This window comes from Somniosus microcephalus, chromosome 9, assembly GCF_052327205.1.
Source record: "Somniosus microcephalus isolate GS21.2 chromosome 9, FLI_Smic_1.0, whole genome shotgun sequence".
NCBI classification, from domain to species: domain Eukaryota; kingdom Metazoa; phylum Chordata; class Chondrichthyes; order Squaliformes; family Somniosidae; genus Somniosus; species Somniosus microcephalus.
In genome coordinates, this window is record NC_140995.1 from 100,666,231 (window position 1) to 100,686,144 (window position 19,914).

At 43.1% G+C, this 19,914-nt stretch overlaps 1 protein-coding gene across 8 annotated transcripts in view; it reads right to left on the bottom strand.

Moving 5' to 3' along the window:
• agbl5 (AGBL carboxypeptidase 5) overlaps positions 1-19,914 on the bottom strand; it is a 264,564-nt gene that overhangs the window by 13,256 nt on the left and 231,394 nt on the right. For 5 of the 8 annotated variants that reach the window (XM_085996885.1, XM_085996882.1, XM_085996883.1 and 2 more), the window contains 2 exons: positions 11,140-11,258; positions 1,670-1,765 (listed from right to left, as the gene is read on the bottom strand). In XM_085996885.1, coding sequence (XP_085853011.1) covers positions 1,694-1,765; positions 11,140-11,258 — 191 coding nt within the window. In that variant the 3' untranslated portion in view covers positions 1,670-1,693. Of the gene's footprint in view, positions 1-1,669; positions 1,766-11,139; positions 11,259-11,426; positions 11,451-19,914 lie in introns of those variants that run through there. The other 3 variants (XM_085996892.1, XM_085996893.1, XM_085996887.1) reach the window with 2 other exon arrangements.

Consider the following 19,914-nt stretch of genomic DNA (forward strand, 5'->3'; position numbering starts at 1 on the left):
TTTCAGAATAAAGGGTTGCCCTTTTAGAACTGAAATGAGGAGGAATTTCTTCTCTCAGAGGATCGTAAATCTGTGGAATTCTCTGCCCCAGAGAGCTGTGGAGGCTGGGTCATTTAATACATTTAAGGTGGAGATAGACACATTTTTGCAAGATAAGGGAGTGAAGGGTTATGGGGAGCGGGCTGGGAAGTGGCTTTGAGCCCAAGATCAGCCATGATCTTATTGAATGATGGAGCAGGCTCGAAGGGCCAAGTGGCCTATTCCTGCTCCTATTTCTTATGTTATCGCTTCCTCCATCTCCTTTCTATTAGGGAATTAGGGGTTACGGGGAGCGGGCAGGGAAGTGGACGTGAGTCTAGGTTCGGATCAGCCATGATCCTATTGAATGGCGGAGCAGGCCTGAGGGGCCATATGGCCTACTCCTGCTCCTACTTCTTATGTTCTTATTATTTGGTGGTCCACAATATACTCCCAGTAAAGTAGCAGTTCCCATCTTACTACATAACCAAAAGGATTCAGCTTTGGTATCAACCCTATTTTATATTGCTGCAATGGTTACTTTGAATATTAGCATTGTTCTGGACTTATTACATGCAGATAGCACCCTCTGGTGGTAGCTATTGTATAGCAGTGATGTTCTGGACTTATGGACATTTTATATGCAGATAGCACCCTCTGGTGGTGGTTATTGTTTTAGCAGTGTTTGTATGCAGCAGAGGTCATTTGACCTTTCTACCTTTCTTCCTGTTTGACCCAGGAAGTACCTGACTTGAGTAATGGAGAATTCCATGAGGGATTCGTAATCCAGTGTAATCTGATCTCATATGTTAGGCCAGGCGCAATATCTGTGAGTATCTTTGTCTGATAGCATGATAGCAACTTTGTCAGTGTAGTATTTTGACAATACTATGTTTATAAAAGGTTAATATTTGGTAGTTACAGAAGTTAGTCCAAATGTTAGTTAGTTATACAATTAGTCTATTCTACTGTTGTAAATATGTTTATATCTTATGTAATATCGAATGTATAGTACTCAGTTTATGTACAAAACATACTTTGTCTTTGTTTACAGTTTCACAAATTTGTTCAAGTAAAGTTTCAAACAGTGAAACAGCTTCACGAGGAATTATTTGAATAAGTGTTTAACTTGCTGGATAACTAGATAGGAGCACGTCTAGCGAGGCCAGTACAAGCATCACTCTGCCTCCTTTTCTTTCTACCCTATCCCTCCTGAATATTTTGTAACCAGGAATGTTCAGCTCTCAGTCCTGGCCTAGCCTAAACTTTGATTTACAAGGGCCAGTAAGGTTGGCTCTAATATTTTCTTCAATGGGACACAAGTGGTCCACGTGTGGTCAGTTTATTAAGCAATCCAGTTTCTGATGAAAAGTTTGAGAATCAATGTTAAGAGTTGGTAAAGTATTTTTAAACTATGTAAAAAGGTACTGTTTAGACCAATAGTGCTGTCCTCGCTTATTACCCCATGAGAATAGGGAACCACTAACATTCCACTGAAGGCATATTGAGACAATGCTAGCTTTGAGCGCGAAGCAGCTTGCACGTACACCAACTTAAACACACAGATAAAAGTTACAGGTAAATTGACACCAGACACACACCCAATTCAGGCAGACCTAAAATACACACAATAAAAGATTTCAATACAAACCAAAGAAACAGTAGAATTATGGTATCAGCCATCAGTGCAAAATGAAAATATCTGTCTATATGTGGGTAACTGCTCTGTTCCAGTTGCCAGTGAAAGCTGTTGAAAAAGGTACAAAAATTACTATGGAAACAATGATAATCAGAACTATTCTAATAATTTTCTTCAATCATCTAAACTTATGTAAAATTTGAAATGAATTAAATACATTGCTGTGTCATTTTCTTCATTTGTTTCAGTGTTCAATCACTATTTCAATCCATTGCACTCCTATACAATTAGTGTCCAAAACCTATGGCTATTGAGGACATTCTGGGAGATGGAGTATACTTAGATTACAGAAACTGACTATCTTGGGGGTGGGGGAAAGGAATGTAGAACACACTTCAGATTTTTAAGATATGTCTAAATAATAAGCAAAATGTTTTAACAGGATACTCATCAAAATCCTACTTATTCAAAATACTTCAGCCTAGTTAAAAAGGTCAAAAGCCTTACATACTTCTCTCTGTGTATTATGTTTCTTTTTTGTTGCTTGTTGTTCTGTTACTTGACATATAATACTTATATAATACTTAAAATAAAACAGCCATTTTCCAATTAACTTATAACTTGGGGTCTAATCGTCACTTTAAGTATATCAAATTGAGTTTGATTTTTAAAATGAACATTAGTACAGAAGGTTTTACCATCTATATAATTAAAAATAGCATCTATATATTCACTACCAGCACAGTGAGCTGTGCCACATTTTGGTTGTTATAAAATGCTTCATCACCTGACACACCACGAATAATGCCGTGGGAGTCATACTGATAGTTAGAAACTGTAAAATATGGGTCATAAAATGGTTCTTATTGCACGTTTTCCGGATGGAAAATGGGGACAAAAATTACCAGTTTTGCAGGACTATGCCCTGCGCCCCAAGGATGCCTGAGAAACGTCACAATGTCGTTTTGGGATCAGACAATTTTCAGGTGTTCCGGATGACCATCTAAAACAGGGATTCGTTCCCTTCCATATGTTAATGAGCAGCCTAACTATTTTTTAGGACCCTCTGAAAAATTGGGCAGCCTGGAGTAGAGCAGGCACTGGGCATTAAATACAAACAGTAGGTTTTCAATAATTGCAGCCTTTACTATACTCCTCAAATTGGGGAGGACAACAAAGGTGCTTCTCCTGCAATAAAGCTCAATATAAAACTGAACCTCAAGACACATTTCCAGATTAGTCTAATACAACGGTTTATTACCCTGACTTGCTCCTAACTATTATGTCCATGTATAATTGAGACACGGACTGCAGGAGTTGGTTATAACAGGTCTTTACTGAGTGGAGACAACCTGGAACTACTATGCAAAAGTTACTACACAGGCTTATATGCAGGGGTGGTCACTACTGGTACTGCAGTATACAGGGGTTGCAGAATATAGTTCCTTCTGCAAAGTACATACACTACAATTCCTCCCCTTTGAGCTAAACAGTACATAACATTCGATTAATAATTAAATAACATATTTACAATTACGGTTGCTAGATACATTAGTTGAAGTTAAGCAATTATAAGTTCAGTCTTTGAGGAGGCTTCCTGATTCTGTCTGGATAACGCCTCTTTGGGGTATCAGGTTCTTCTGGCAAAGTTGATTCGGGATCAACGTCGTTGTTTGGTTCGTCTGCTTCCAATATCACCGATTCTGAGGTAGATGCAATTGGTACTTCGGGTTCATCACCAGGTGTATCGGATTGTGGTGTGGAATTGACGTTTTCCAGTGACTCTAGAACCTGGTCAGCATGGCGTCTTACAATGCTCTCTCCAACGTCCACGGTATACATTAGAGGTCCTTGCCGTGTACAGATCGTTCCTGGCTGCCATTTCTCTGTGCGGTAGTCCCGGGCCAAAACTGGTTGACCTATCTTAAAACTCCTGGTCGGCCTTTCATTCATATTCTGAAACTGCCTGTTCTCCACATCTCTTCTGATGTTTGGCTTAACCAAATCCAAGCGGCATCGTAGTCTTCGATTGAAGAACATCATGGCTGGAGTTTGGTTGGTATCCGCATGTGTCGCATTCCGGTAGGCAAACAAGAAGTTATCCACCTTGTGTTGTAGGGGTATATCTTCATTACACATTGCCTTGCTAGCCTTCTTGAATGTTTGAACGAACCTCTCAGCCAATCCATTGGTGGCTGGATATGGGGCGGATGTGTAATGCTTAACACCATTGTTCTTTAAGAACCGCCGGAACTCTTCAGACACAAACTGTGGTCCATTGTTGGAGCAAATCTGTTCAGGCAGCCCATTTCTGGCGAATATGGTTCGTAAGACTGCGATAGATTTTTCTGTGGTGGTTGAGGACATTTTTATTACCTCTGGCCACCTTGAATGTGCATCCACCGCAATTAAAAACATCGAGTCCATAAAGGGACCAGCAAAATCAATGTGCACCCTTTGCCATGGAGATGAGGGCCACTCCCATGGATGTAGAGGGGCTTGTGGTGGGGCGTTTTGGACCTTCTGGCATCCTGTACAGCTCTTGGTCATCTCTTCCATTTCTCTATCGATTCCCGGCCACCACACAAACGCTCTGGCTAAGTTCTTCATTTTTACCCCTCCCAGATGACCCTCATGAAGCTCATTGAGCACCCTATCCTTCAATTTGGGTGGAATTACTACTCTGGATCCACACATCAAGGTTCCTCTGCACACTGACAGCTGTTCGCTTCTCGGCGAGAATGCTGGCAGCAGTGGTTCGCCATGTGCTGGCCATCCCTTCACCGTTAAATCATAGACCCAGGAGAGTGTCGGGTCATTTCGTGTTTCCTTTTCTATGTTTGCATTCGTCACAGGGAGACATTCGACTATGGTCGAGTGGAATATCTCCACTGGATCCACTGCAGGTGCCTCTTCCACCGTCGGCAACGGTAGTCGCAACAATCCATCAGCATTCCCATGCTGTTTAGTTCCTTTGTACTCGATGTCATATTGGTGTGTCCCTAGGAAAAGGGACCACCTCTGTAGCCGTTGTGCTGTCATTATCGGTACGCCCTTCTGAGGGTTGAAAATGGAGACAAGAGGTTGATGATCAGTTAGTAGAGTAAATTTCTGACCGTGCAGGTAGTGATTGAACTACTTCACCCCCACACCAGGCTGAGGGCCTCTCTGTCAATCTGGGCGTAGTTACGCTCGGCTGAAGTTAACGAGCGTGACGCAAAAGCTATCGGCCTCTCTGAACCATCAAGGAATTTATGTGACAGTACCGCCCCAATGCCGTAGGGAGACGCATCACACGCCAGTCTTATCGGTAGTGATGGGTTGTAGTGAGCCAATACTTCTCTTGAAGTGATTAGGTCCTTACTCTTCTGAAAGGCCCGCTTACATTCATCGCTCCATTTCCATGCTACTCCCGTTTGTAGTAGGGCGTTCAGTGGGTGCAGAATTGTGGACAAATTTGGCAAAAACTTATGGTAGTAATTCACCAATCCGAGGAATGACCTCAGTTGCGACACATTTTTAGGCGCTGGAGCCTTAACTACCACTTCAATTTTGTCAGGGGACTTATGCAACCCCTCTTCATCAATCATGTGGCCACAATACGATATCTGTTTCTTAAAAAACTCGCACTTGGGGCGATTGGCTCGTAGCCCATGTTCTCTTAGTCTAGTGAGCACCTGCTCTAGGTTGGCAAGGTGTTCACTGTCATCTTCACCTGTCACTAGGATGTCGTCCAAGTAACACTGAGTCCCCGGAATCCCTTGCAGGACTTGTTCCATCGCTCTTTGCCATATCGCCGGAGCTGATGCTACTCCGAATACCAGTCGATTATACTGGTAAAGACCTTTGTGAGTGTTTATCGTGAGATACTTCCTAGAGGATTCTTCAACCTCCATCTGCAAATATGCTTGTGCTAGGTCAATTTTTGTAAAACGCTTCCCTCCCGATAGTAAGGCGAAAATATCTTCTATCCTCGGAGGAGGATATTGTACTGTGTGAAGGACTGGGTTCACCGTCACCTTGAAGTCCCCACAGATGCGAACCTTCCTTGGCTCCTCAGACTTATTGTTTAACGTTTTCTTCATGACAGGAACGATGGGTGTCGCCCACTCGCTCCAGTCTACCTTAGATAACACGCCTGCATTCTCCAGATTCTCCAGCTCTGCCTCGACGGCTGGGCGAATTGCATATGGTACCGGTCTTGCTTTGAAAAACTTGGAAATTGCATTCACTTCTATTTTTATCGAGGCGGTTACGCCTTTAAGAGTTCCCAGTTCTTGTTGAAATACCTCTTTGGCGTTAGCTAAGATTGTTGACAATCGTCCAGAAGTGACGTCGTCATCCTTTTTACCAGCCACCGTCAGTGCCTGAATGGAGTGCCAGTCTAAACTTATCTTTCTGATCCATTCACGTCCCAATAACGGTGGTCCACCATCTTACAGTATGTACAGATACAATTTCTGTATTTCCTTGCCGTTGTATTCGACAGGCACCCTTATTTTTCCTCTGGGGTATACTTTTTGCCCCATATACGTCTTCAAGACAATGGATGTCTCTTTCAAGGGTATGTGTGAGAATAGCCGCTCATAGTCCCGTCAATTCATGATGGTCAGAGCTGATCCTGTATCCAATTCCCTTTTGACTTGGGACCCTGCTATCGTGAGGGTGACCCAAATGGTTCGGTGATCCTCTTTTGCGATTACGTTGTGAAGTTTGAGACAGCTTAGTCTCTTGTTCCCGGATTCACTATTGCTCATCTGGTCTTCGGAACTACTGTCCGTCATCTTTTGTACTTTCCTGTACTGTTCCTTAGTAGCCTTTTTGTTGTCATTAGTCTTCTTCCCAGACCTGCAAACTCGTGCAATGTGTCCCATCTTTCCGCATTGCCTGCATATTTTGTCCTTGGACCAGCAGTCCTTCTGGTCATGGGTTGTTCTGCCGCAGCGATAACATTTTTCAAATCCCCGTGTCATTTCGTGGGTGTCGTATTCCTGTGGCTTTTGTTGTATTTCCACAGCTCCCCTTGCTGCTGCTTCGTGCGATACTGCCACGCTGAAAGCCTTGTCTAGCGTCAGCTCTTTCTCTGAGAGTAACCTCTTCTGGGTTCCTTCACTCAGGAGTCCACAGACAAATTTGTCCCGTAGGGTATCTGCCAGTCCTGCTCCGAACTGGCAGTGCATTGACAGCTTGCATAGTTCCGTAAGGTAATCAGCATTGCTCTCATCTTTATGCTGATTTCTCCTGTGGAATTTAATTCTTTCTGCTATTAGCAGCGGTGTCGGATTTAGGTGTTCCTGTAGGATATCAACAATTTCATTAAAACTCTTCGCCTTCGGTTTGGCTGGAGTAATCAGGTTCCGCAATAGGCCGTACGTTCTTGCGCCCATTAAGTTTAGTAGTACCGATGCCTTTTTCTCATCGGCTACTTCGTTTGCCTCGCAATATACCGCGACTCTTTCCACATACGTGGTCCAGTCTTCTATTGCATTATCGAAGGCAGTGATATTGCCAGTCTTCGGCATCTTGGAAATCTAAGATGGCGCCTCCCGCGCTTTGCCTTCTTCCCCGATTTAACAAAATGGCGCCTCCCGCGCTTTGCCTTCTTCCCCGCTGGATTAAGATGGCGCCTCCCGCGCTTTCTGTCTTCTCCGCTGCTGCTAGCGCTGTTGCTGGCATTTTATGCCTTGATGGCGACGCCCTATGGTCTTCGCGCACTTCCCCCCGCGCTGCTGCTAACGCCGCTCTCCGCAGTTCCCGTGGCAAACTGCAGCTCCTCGCGGCTTTCTGCGCTTCTAATTTTTATTATTTCCCCGTCGTCGGAGCAACCCTGCGGGACACTTGCCTCCCTCTTCTCGGGTCTGTACGCTGCCCGGCTTCGTAGCACTGGCCGCGCCCTGTGTGCTCCACCCTCTCTCTCTCCTCTTCCCGACAACGCTGCTCGGCCCCGTTGAAAAGCCACCCGATCGAGCTCTAGACTGCCGCAGCCCAGGAAGGATCAGTGTACTACCTGCCACCAGCCCGATTAGCTGAAACACCATCGACAGGATAACCAAGCCCCGCTCTCGACAGCCTCTCCTGCAAATCTTCAACTCCGATGAATCAGAGACGGATGCCCACGGTCAACGCCCGTTTCTTCTGTTCATTATTTATTTATTTATTTTTTCTTTCTTTCTTCCTTCTGGCCTCGACCTCTGATAACTTCGCTTCAGGGATGGATCCCCATGAGGTGGTGCAGACTGTAGGTAAGTTCGGATCTGCTCGTCGCCAGTATTATGTCCGTGTATAATTGAGACACGGACTGCAGGAGTTGGTTATAACAGGTCTTTACTGAGTGGAGACTGTTATGTTCATTAATAACTAGACATTTTTATTATGAACACAGCTAGCTTCTAGCTAGTCATTTATTCAGTACACGTTCTCTAGGTACAGTATCTGTAGAGATGCAGCATGTGTGCTCCTGTGTGCAGGCTGCCATCTTGACTGTTGCCTTCTGGGTAGCCTAGTGCCTCATGGGTAATGTAGTCTTAATATATATACAGCTGGGTAGTGTAGTCTTATACATACAGCTATATACAGCTCTACGGCTCCACCTAGTGTCCACTATAGAATGACATGTTATTGATCACTACAAGACAACCTGGAACTACTATGCAAAAGTTTCTACACAGGCTTATATACAGGGGTGGTCACTACTGGTACTGCAGTATACAGGGGCTGCAGAATATAGTTCCTTCTGCAAAGTACATACACTACACTAACCCTGACTACTGAATGGGAAGAAGTCAGTCTCGGAACCATTCAAAATCCTTTCAAGATATATTGGAAGAAACAATATTCATAACTGAATTAAGTGGTGAACCGTTCACAGGATTCAAACAGTGTTTGCTCACACAAATACAGCTGTCAATCAAACAGATATTTAAAAAAATATCTACTTGACTCCCCTGCACCCACCCGAGACCAAACCAACAAATTGTTGCTATAGTAACCTAGTTCTGACACTTGGACACATTACCAGTTTACAACAGTAATTTGGAACAAAATGAACCAGGCAACAGCCACAGAATTTCCAATAATATAAGCATGCCATAGAAACATAGAAGATAGGAGCAGGAGTAGGCCATTTGGCCCCTCGAGCCTGCTCCGCCAGTCAATGCGATCATGGCTGATCATCCAAATTCAGTACCCTGTCCCTGCTTTCTCCCCATATCCCTTGATCCCCTGATAAAAGCTAATTATGCACTTGGCTACATAAGAACATAAGAAATAGGAGCAGGAGTAGGCCATTCGGCCCTTCGAGCCTGCTCCACCATTCAATGAGATCATGGCTGATCCTCTGCCTCAAGTCCATTCACCGGCCTTATCACCATATCTCTTGATGCCCTTACTAGTCAGAAATCTATCGACTTCTGTTTTGCCCTCTGGGGTAGAGAATTCCAAAGATTCACCACCCTCTGTGTGAAGAAATTTCTTCTCATCTCAGCCCTGAATGGCCTACCCTTTATCCTGAGGCTGTGGCCCCTGGTTCTAGACTCTCCAGCCAAGGGAAACATTCTCCCAGCATCACCCTATCAAGCCCTGTAATAATTTTGTATGCTTCAATGAGATCCCCTCTCATTCTTCTGAATTCAAGAGAATACAGGCCTAGTTCACGCAATCTCTTCTCATACGACAGTCCCGCCATCCCAGGAATCAATCTCATGAACCTTCGTTGCAATCCCTCTATGGCAAGTATATCCTTCCTTAGGTAAGATGACCAAAATTGTACACAGTACTACAGGTGTGGTCTCACCAAGGCCCTATATAATTGGAGTAAGACTTCTTTACTCCTGTACTCAAATCCTCTTGTAATGAAAGCCAGCATACCATTTGCCTTCCTAATGACTTCCTGCACCTGCACATTCACTTTCAGTGACTCATGTACAAGGACACCCAGGTCCCTTTGAGCATCTGCATTCCCCAATCTTTCACCATTTAGGTAATACCCTGCCTTTCTGTTTTTTCTACCAAAGTGGATAACTTCACAATTATCCACATTATAATCCATCTGCCATGTTCTCGCCCACTCACTGAGCCTGTCGAGATCCCCTTGAAGCCTCTTCACATCCTCTTCGCAACTGTCACCTAGCTTTGTGTCATCAGCAAATTTGGAAATGTTACATTTAGCCCCCTCATCCAAATCATTGATATAGATTGTGAATAGCTGGGGCACAAGCACCAATCTTTGTTTTACCCCACTAGTCACAGCCTGCCATCCTGAAAAAGACCCGTTTATCCCTACTCTTTGTTTGCTGTCTGTTAACCAATTCTCAATCCATGCTAGTATATTAACCCCAATTCCATGTGCCCTAATTTTGTTCACCAACATCTTGTGTGGGACCTTATCGAAGGCCTTCTGAAAATCCAAATACACCACATCTACCGGTTCCCCTTTGTCTACTCCACTAGATACATCCTCAAAAAACTCCAATCGGTTTGTCAAACAGGACTTCCCTTTCATAAATCCATGTTGATTCTGCCCAATCTTACTATTAGTTTCTAAGTGCCCAGTTATTGCATCCTTTATAATAGATTCCAGCATTTTCCCAACTACTGATGTGAGGCTAACAGGTCTGTAAGTTTCCCGTTTTCTCTCGCCCTCCTTTCTCAATTAGCGGGGTTACATTTGCTATCCTCCAATCTGCAGGAACCATTCCAGAATCTATCGAATTTTGGAAGATGACAACCAATGCGTCCACTATCCCAATGGCCACACCTCTTTCAAAACCCTAGGATGTAGGTCATCCGGTCCTTGAGATTTATCGACTTTTAGTCCCATTAATTTTGCTAGTAGCTTTTTCACTAATAATAATTTCTTTAAGTTCCTCATTCTCGCCACACCCTTGGTTTTCTCGTATTTCTGGGAGGTTTTTTGTGTCTTCCTCCGTGACGACAGAAACAAAGTATTTATTTAATTTCTCTGCCATCTCCTCATTCCCCATTATAAATTCTCCTGTCTCTGACTATAAAGGACCTACATTTACCTTCACCAGTCTTTTCCTTTTCACATACCTATAGAAGCTTTTACAATCCGTTTTTATATTTTTCGCTAGTTTGTGCTCATATTCCATTTTCCCTTTCTTTATCAATTTCTTGGTCCCCCTTTGCTAATTTCTAAAAAGATCCCAATCCTCAGGCTGACTGCTTTTTCTGGCAACTTTATAAGCTACCTCCTTTGACTTAATACTAGCTTTAATTTCTTTTGTTAGCCATGGTTGGATCACTTTTCCTTTTGGGTTTTTATGCCCTGGAGGAATATATGTTTGTTGCAAATCATGCGTTATTTCCTTGAATGCTAGTGCATTTCCACACAAGTTAGATTGGAAAAATAAACCTGCCACCACAGGGTTGTGAAACAAACAGCTTAACTATGCTACTGCAGACAGTTTAGCACTGTCCCGTGCTGGGCAAAAGATACTATGATCTATGCCAATTATGAGTACCTTCTCAGAGATATCCAGCTGAGTTTCTGCTTCACTATTAATGGTGCATACAGAGTCTTGAGTACCACATTTCAGTACTGATGGAGCCAAGGTCATTGCAGAACAATTCAACATGCTACCTGTCAAGAAAGAGAATACATTGATTATTTACCTCTTATCTCAGGTCAAATTAGGAATAATCTGGTGTGTAAATATGTATATTTCAAACTGTGACTTCTTCAATATTTGAATCCAAAACTTTAAAAATGAATATTAAGTTAAAATAATCTTTAAAATGTTTTACTTACTTCCTCTTCATCTATCCCACCAACCTTCCCAATGTTTGCATTTGTATGGAATTATTGACAATTCAATTAATTATAAGAGAGACTTGAATTTGTATAGCATCTCATCACATTTCCAGAAATATCTCAAAACACTTAACAATGAATACATACAATGAATTATGTTGAAGTGCAGTCACCATAAACTAGGCAAACATAACTAAATACATGAAGAAATTAGAATTCCACATTTTTCACTGCACAGTTCATTCTGGAGACATGTTTTTATTTGAATTAAGGTATGGTGTGGAGATGCCGGTGTTTGACTGGGGTGGACAAATGTAAGAAATCACACAACACCAGGTTATAGTCCAACAGCGTTATTTGAAATCACAAGCTTTCGGAGCGCTGCTCCTTCGTCAGGTGAAGTGGAGAAATGCATAAAGACAAAGCTTATATAGTCATTATTCTCTGACTATATAAGCTGTGTCTTTATGCATTTCTCCACTTCACCTGATGAAGGAGCAGCGCTCCGAAAGCTTGTGATTTCAAATAAAGTTGTTGGACTATAACCTGGTGTTGTGTGATTTCTTACATGAATTAAGGTAGGTGTTGCAAATGGGCTGCAATGCACAGTTTATGCTGCTGACATCATAATTTCTGTGCCTGAATCCTAAAATCAGATATTTGTGCTTCTCCATATAGAAAGGAATTGAAAGTATAGTGGAGCCAATAAATTGAGGTCCAACGCCATGTGCCCCATTTAGAAGAATGTCAAAATGGGGCACATGAAGAAGGATACGGATCAGTGAACACTAGGGTTAATTCTTTGACTCCAAGAGGTAGTATGGGTTGGGGAATCAGGCCTACAATGCTCTAGCCCCATCTCTGACCTGCTCTCCCTTAGAGTACAGCTTTTCAGGTAAAGTCACGGAATTAACCCAAAACTGTAAACAGGGTCAAACATATTGGACTCAGATTACAGAGATAGTCGTGACACCTTGCCTCTTACTGAAGCTTCCCCACTTGGCTTTACTTTCCACTACTGAGAGCACATCATGGTGTGAGCTGGTAACAGAGAGTAAGGGCAGGATTTTCATTGAGCCGTGGAGGCGGGATTGGAGGCGTGTGGGGGGTTACAATCTTGAAATCGGGGGGCACGAACCCATCCCGCCCCCAACCCGCCTCCATGCCAGTTTCAAAGGAGGCGGGTACCCGACCCGCACTGGGACCCGCCTCCCTGAAGCGGGAAGGGGATTAGTGCCAATTAACTGCCTATTAACAGATAGTTAACAGGCAGTTTTTAGCCTAATCCCTATTTTTACTGGTGATGTGTGGGATTCCCGGCAGCTCCAAACCACGCCAAGTTAGCAAGGCGGGCCGTCAGGATGAAAGGCTTGGAGGGGTCGAGATGTCCGGTGTTCAGGTGAGTGATGGGTGCATGAGTGAAGAGGTAAGTGTGTTTGGTGTGTGTAAAGTGTTTAAAGAAGTTTTACTTACCTTTACAGCCTTCCTTCCTTCAGGTCTCGGGAGTCCCTCATCTCACCGGCACAGAAAGCAGAATGGCCGCGATCTGTCAAAATCTGCAGCATTCAGCTTTCTGTTCCGGAGATCTCTAAATCATCCTGAGAGGAAGGAATTAACCTGGAGTACAGATTGTCAGCGTTTGACAGCTTCAAACAGCTGTCAAACACTGATATTTCATCTGTCAAAAGCTCTTGACAGATGAAATGTCAATCTGTGATGTCACCTGTTGCCGGGTGGCCTTTAATTGGCCTGCTGAGCCCGCTAGGCGGGCTCAACAAGGTCAATCAAGTGAAAATCGCGTGGGTTGTCCACAACTCGATGGAGGCGGGACTACAGCCCCGAAAGTTGTAGTCCCGCCTCCTACACGCCTCCTCAATGAAAATCCAGCCCTAAGGTCTTCTAAAATGGGAATTCAGAGAGAGTGGGACTAAAATGTGCTTTTTATTGAACTTGTCAGTTGGCAGTTAACCATCAGTCATCTGTAAGAAGCTCACCTGAGCAAATTTTAATTAGATGTTGTGTAATTGGAGGCTGATTGGCTGTTGAAACTGGTTCGTGTCTGAAAGGTATATAAAGGGAGATAGTTGCAAGGGTCCAGCTTGAGTGAAGAGCACATCATTGATTGAGCTGGGAACAGTGAAAGTAACGTCTTCTAAAACAGGAATTTGGTGAGAGTGGGAATGAAGTGCAGAGGGGGAAGGAGTAGATTAGCTGATATCATATGTAAGTAATATAAATGTTACAGTAGAACAAACTAACCTAAAAATAGCAGCAAAGGGAGGGATAGTGAGGTGTCATTTCTGCAAGGTGGGAGTTTCCAGCACCAGGTGCTGACTCAGGCAAACACAGATGTGGGAAGTGTCACCAACTCGTATCGCTCAAGCTCAAAATCTCAGATTTTGAGGAGGAGATGGAGACAATCCGATAGATCAGGGAGGGAGTGCAGATTTTGGAACGCGAGTATGAAAGGGTCATCACAGCGATGAGGAGCAGGCAGTGCAGATGGAAAGATGAGTAACTATCCAAAGGGCAGGGGAAGGCAGGAGGGAAATGTTGGAACAGAAGGACCCAGAGAACTTATGCTGTCAAACAGATTTGAAACTATAGACAAGGCTGTCAAATAAATATCAATGGCATAACAACTGAGAGAAGGCTTGGGATAAGGGAGGGGGGGAGGTTAGCAACAAGGCCAGAAGTGCAGTAATGATAAGGAATTCAATGGTTAGAGGTGCTACACAAACTTTTGCAGTCAAGACCGAGACTCCTGAATGTTTTGTTGCCTCCCAGGTGCTAGGGTAAGGGACATATCGAATAGGCAGGAAAAGACTGTGCTAAGGGAGGAAGAGCAGCCAGTTACCGTGGTCCATGCGAGAGTCAATGATGAAGGTAAAGAAAGACTTCAAGACTACAAAATGAATTTAGGAGATTAGAAAACAAGTTTAAGAGCAGAATTTCTCAGCAATTCCAGGATTACTCCCCCAGCTATGCACTAGAATAGGGAAGATTAGGGAAGTTAATGCTTGGCTAGAGAGGAATTCCACTTTGTTGGGCACTGGCACTAATTCTGGGATAGGCGAGAGCTATTCAGAAAAGTGAGAAATAGATGAGTCATAACGGCACAGAAGGCGGCCATTCGGCCCACTGAGTCCGTGCTGACTCTCTGTAGAGCAAGCCAGTCAGTCCCATTCCCCCGCAAGTTTACTTCCCTCAAGTGCCTATCCAGTCTCCCCTTGAAAGCATTGAGTGTCTCTACTTCCACCACTTCTGTCAGCAGCGAATTCCAGGTCCTCACCACTCGCTGCATAAAAAAGTTTTTCCTCACATCCCCCCCCGTATCTCTTGCCCAAAACCTTAAATCTGTGTCCCCTAGTCCTTGTACCATCAACAAGTGGGAACAGCCTTTCCCCGTCTAGCCTATCCAAACCCGTCATAATCTTGTACACCTCTATCAAATCTCCCCTCAACCTCCTTTGCTCTAATTAAAACAAATCCAGCTTCTCCAACCTGTCCTTGTAGCTAAGATCCCCCATCCCCGGAACCATTCTGGTAAATCTCCTCTGCACCCTCTCAAGTGCCTTCACATCCTTCCTAAAGTGTGGTGACCAGAACTGGATGCAATACTCCAGTTGTGGCCTAACCAGCGCTTTATAAAGGTTCAGCATAACTTCTCTACTTTTGTACTCAATACCTCTATTTATGAAGTCCAAGATCCCATATGCTTTGCTAACCACTCTCTCCAATATGTTCCGCCATCTTCAGGGACCTATGCACATTAACTCCCAGGTCCCTCTGTCCCTGCACACTCTTTAAAACTGTGCCATTAAGTGTATATTGCTTCTTCCTGTTCCTTCTGCCAAAATGCATCACCCTTCTCTGTATTAAATTCCATCTGCCACTTGTCTGCCCATTCTGCTAGCCTTTCTATGTCCTGTTGCAGTCGATTGTATCATCCTCACTGTTTGCCACACCCCCAAGTTTGGTGTCATCAGCAAATTTAGAAATTCTACTCTGTATTCCAATATCCAGGCCATTTATATATATCAAAAAAAGCAGTGGCCCCAGCACTGACCCTTGGGGAACACCACTGTCTACCATCCTCCTGTCTGAAAAACAGCCATTTACCACAACTCGCTGTTTTCTGTCCTTAAGCCAATTCCTTATCCAAGCTGCCACTGGCCCATCTATTCCATGAGCCTCAGTTTTGTTAAACAGCATTCTATGTGTTACTTTGTAAAACGCCTTCCTAAATTCCATGTAGACAACATCCATTGCATTCCCTTCATCAATCCTCCCTGTTATTTCATCAAAAAATTAAATTAGATTAATCAAACACAATCTGCCTTTTACAAATCAGTGTTGGCTCTCCTTAATTAGCTTAAAGCTTTCCAAGTGCCCGTTAATTTTTTCCTTGATTATTGTTTCTAAAACTTTATCCACCACCGATGTTAAACTAAAGTTACTAGGATTGTCCTTGCACCCTTTCTTGAACAATGGTGTCACATTTGCCACTTTCCAATCCTCAGGCACCTCCCCCACATCTAGGAAAGATTGGTAAATTATGGCAAGTCCTTCTGCTATCTCCTCCCCCAATTCCCTTAGCAATCTGGGATGCAAGCCATCTGGACCAGGCGATTTATCCATTCTAAGCATACCCAGCCTTTCTAGTACATCCTGTCTATCAATTTTCACCCCTCCATTGTTTCTACCTTTTCCACTTCTACTGATATTTTGTCAGCATCCACCTCCTTAATAAACACCAATACAAAGTAATCATTGAGTATTCTAGCCTTGCCCTGCGCCTCTAAGCATATATCACCTTCTTTGTCCCTAATAGGCCCCACCCTGCCTCTTACTACCCACTTACTGTTTACATGCCGATAGAAGATTTTTGGGTTCCCTTTTATGTTAACCGCCATTCTACTCTCATTCTCTCTTTGCCAATATTATTTTAATCTTCACTTCCCCTCTCAACTTATTGTATTTGGTCTGGTTCTCCCTTCAAGAATTCACCTGACATTTACCATACACCCTCTTTTTTTGTTTCATCATCTTCTCTATCTCCCTCATCATCCAAGGAGCCCTTGCTTTGGTTCCCTTACCCTTCCCTGTTGTTGGAATGTACCTAGCCTGTACTTGGAACATCTCCTCCTTAAAGATCACCCATTGTTCCGTTACAGTTTTTCCCATCAGTCTTTGGTTCCATTTTACCCTGGCTAGATCCTTTCACATCCCATTGAAGTTAGCCCTATTCCAGTTTAGAAGTTACAGATGATGAGGATAATATTCATACAACAAACAATTTAGTAAGAGGGATATAGACAAGTTATAAACAGGGAAAAGACTGAAGGAAAAGTAGGGGGTATCTTAAGACAAAACAAATCCAATAGTCTTACAAAAAAGGTTACAATGCAGGTATTGCAATGCGCAGAGTGTGGGAAATAAAATGGGGGAACTGGAAGCAATTATTTTACAAAAAGATCTAGATGTAATAACATTAACAGAAACCTGGCTGGTTAACCAGACAAGAATGGAAAATAAACATACTGGGATATATATTTAGGAGGAATAGAAAGGAGGCAGAGTGGCAATATTGGTAGAAGAGGGAATACATGCTTTGGAGTGGGATGATGTAGACAAGCAAGGGGTACCAAGTCAATATGGTTGAAGCACAAAGATAAAGAAAAAGGGCTTGTTACATGAGTAGGGTGGTATTACAGACTTCCAAATTGTGGGAAGGAAATGAAAGTGGAATTCTGGAGTCAGATTAGAGAGATGAGTAGCAATAACAAAATTATTAATCTGGAAGATTTTAATTATCCACTTATTAATTGGGACAGAGGGGGATTAAATGAAGAAAAGCGGATGGAATCCTTAAAATACAATTCCTCAGTCATTAGTAGGCCTATAAGAGCAGAGGTATTGCTAAATCTAGCTATGAGCAATGAAATAGATCAGGTAGATGAGCTAAATGTGGGTGGGTACCTTGCGAGCAGTGACTAAAGTGGAAAGCATTAAAAAAAAATTTTTTTTAAAGGTAGACATGGCTAATCCAGGTAATTACAGACCATTTAGTTTAACATCTGTTACAGGGAAAATTTGAGAGTCCCCAATTAAGGATAAAATCACCAATTATTGAGGTAAAAGAGAAAATAGTTAGAAGTAGCACAGCTATCAAAAGGGATGTACATACCTACAAACCTCAAAGAATCCTTGAGGAGCTAACAGTCATTGTAGATGAGGAAATGCAATGGATGTAGTGTACATGGACTTTAGGAAAGCCTTTGACAAGGTACCATGCAGCAGATTACGAGAAGATTAAAGGGTATGCAATTTGGGGGGAGAAGAGCAAACTGGATGAAAAATTGGTTGGAAAGGAGAAAACAGTGAGTCGGAGTTAAGGGTAGCTTTTCAAAGTGATACAGAAATGGGTAGTGGTGCCCCACAGGGTTCAGTTCTGGAGCCACTTCTGTTCACTGTGTACATCAATGATTTGGATGTAGGCCTAGAGGGAGTGGTGCTGAAATTTGCAGATGATAACAAAATAGGACACACAGTTAATTCTTTAGAAGATCAGAGGAAGCTGCAAAGGGATATTGATAAGATGGGGGATTGAGCTGAAAAGTAGATGGAATTCAGTGTCATTAAGTATGAAGTGATGCATCTTGGTAAATAAAATAACAGCGGTAATCAGGGCAACGACAGGACCATGCAACCTGTGAAATTGCACAGGGCCCCGAATCAGTCAGGGACCCCAAACAGATCTAGTAATAAGTTTGTCTAGTAAATTGTAGCACTACAAACCAAACCTTTGCACAGGGTCCCCGCAAGGAAAACTCCCCTACTGGCAGCCATTATATTCTAAATGGAAGTAGGCTTGGTTCTGTGGAAGAACAGAGGGATTTGGGGGCTACATGTTCACAGGACATTAATGGCAGCACCTCAAGTTGATAAGACTGTAAAAAAACAAAGCAAATGGAATCTCGGCTTTATCACGAAAGGTATAGAATATAAAAGCCAAGTGGTAATGGTGATCCTATATAAAACCTTAGTAAGACCTCAGTTAGAGTATTCTGTACAGTATTGGGCTCCACACGATCGGAAGGATATTGAGACTTTGGGGACGGTGCAACACATATTTACTAGGATGTTACCTGAATACAAAGAAAGACTTCAGAAATTGAGTGTTTTTTTGTTAGTACAATGCAGATTATGGGGTAATATGATAGAAGTGTTTAATGTTATGAAAGGATGGGGCAGGGTAGATAGAAGCAAACTGTTTCCAGCAGTTAAGGGGTCAAGAACAAGGAGTTCTTGTTCTTTTTAAGACAGTGGGCAGGAGAAACTTCTTTACACAAAGAATTGTACGGTTGTGAAATTCACTTCCAGGATTAGTAGTTAAGGCAAGTTTAGATTGGCTAGGTGGATGAAGGAAGAGGGGTTGATGGGATACGAGAACAGGGTGAGTAAATGTGATGAGAACTATTTGCTTTTGTGGAGGGCAAGTGCCAACATGGACTGGTTAGGCTTAATGGCCTGTTTCCGTGTTGTAACTGTGTTTTTATGCATATCTACCTACCCCACACTCAAACTGCTGCATTGGTGTCATGGCCCTCATCAACAAGCCACACCTTGGCTCTTCCCCCTACACGTCTTGCATCTTCTCCACCTAACTCTGTTCCAGCTCTCTTGCCGCTGCTTTAAAATCTTCATTGTTTAATAGCCCATCCTGAGTTTCTCTCCAAGTAGTCTTCCTTCTTTCTTCAATCCCTCCCTCAGCCTCTGGGTGGAGCAATTCCTCATCTGTGGTGATTTCAATCTCCATTCCAGCTCCCCTTGCACTCTTCCAAATGTACTACTCTTCTGTCCTCTCAAAACCTCTCCCCTCCATGTAAACTCTCCTACCCCTCTCTTGTGACCTCTCCACTCCTGTGACCTTGATCATCTTCAACCACTTCTTCATAACCCTTACCCTCCTTCAACATGTGAAAAGGACTGTGCAAATAAGGTTTGCAATGGTAGAGGAAAGTCATGGTTACTGTGACGTAAATGAGGCATTTTTGTCCATCATGTATCATTGGTTTCTTTCTTTCCGTCACGGTACAAATGGGTTTAAAACCAGGTTCACTCACAGAAAATTGCCGACCTTCTTTGACACAATTGCTCCAGAGTATAGATGTGTCTGGCCTAGTGTCCAAGGGAGGGGCCAAACCATTGAATTCAAATACAAGCATCTTGTGGGGCTTTTTTTTGCATACATGTTGGACTAGCAGCTCTTATTGTGTTTAAGAGACCTGGTCTAATTTTGAGAAGTATTTTCCAGCCTGTTTGGTTCAAATTGAACAATCTATCTGAAGTCATCAGAGAGCGATAGATAGACCAGACAGAATCCATGGGCTACCAACCACAAACTAACATGTAAAGATTAATTTTCAGGGATATTGCATCAATGCAGTTTAGTTCAACTGAACGTTGTTCTTTTCCTACC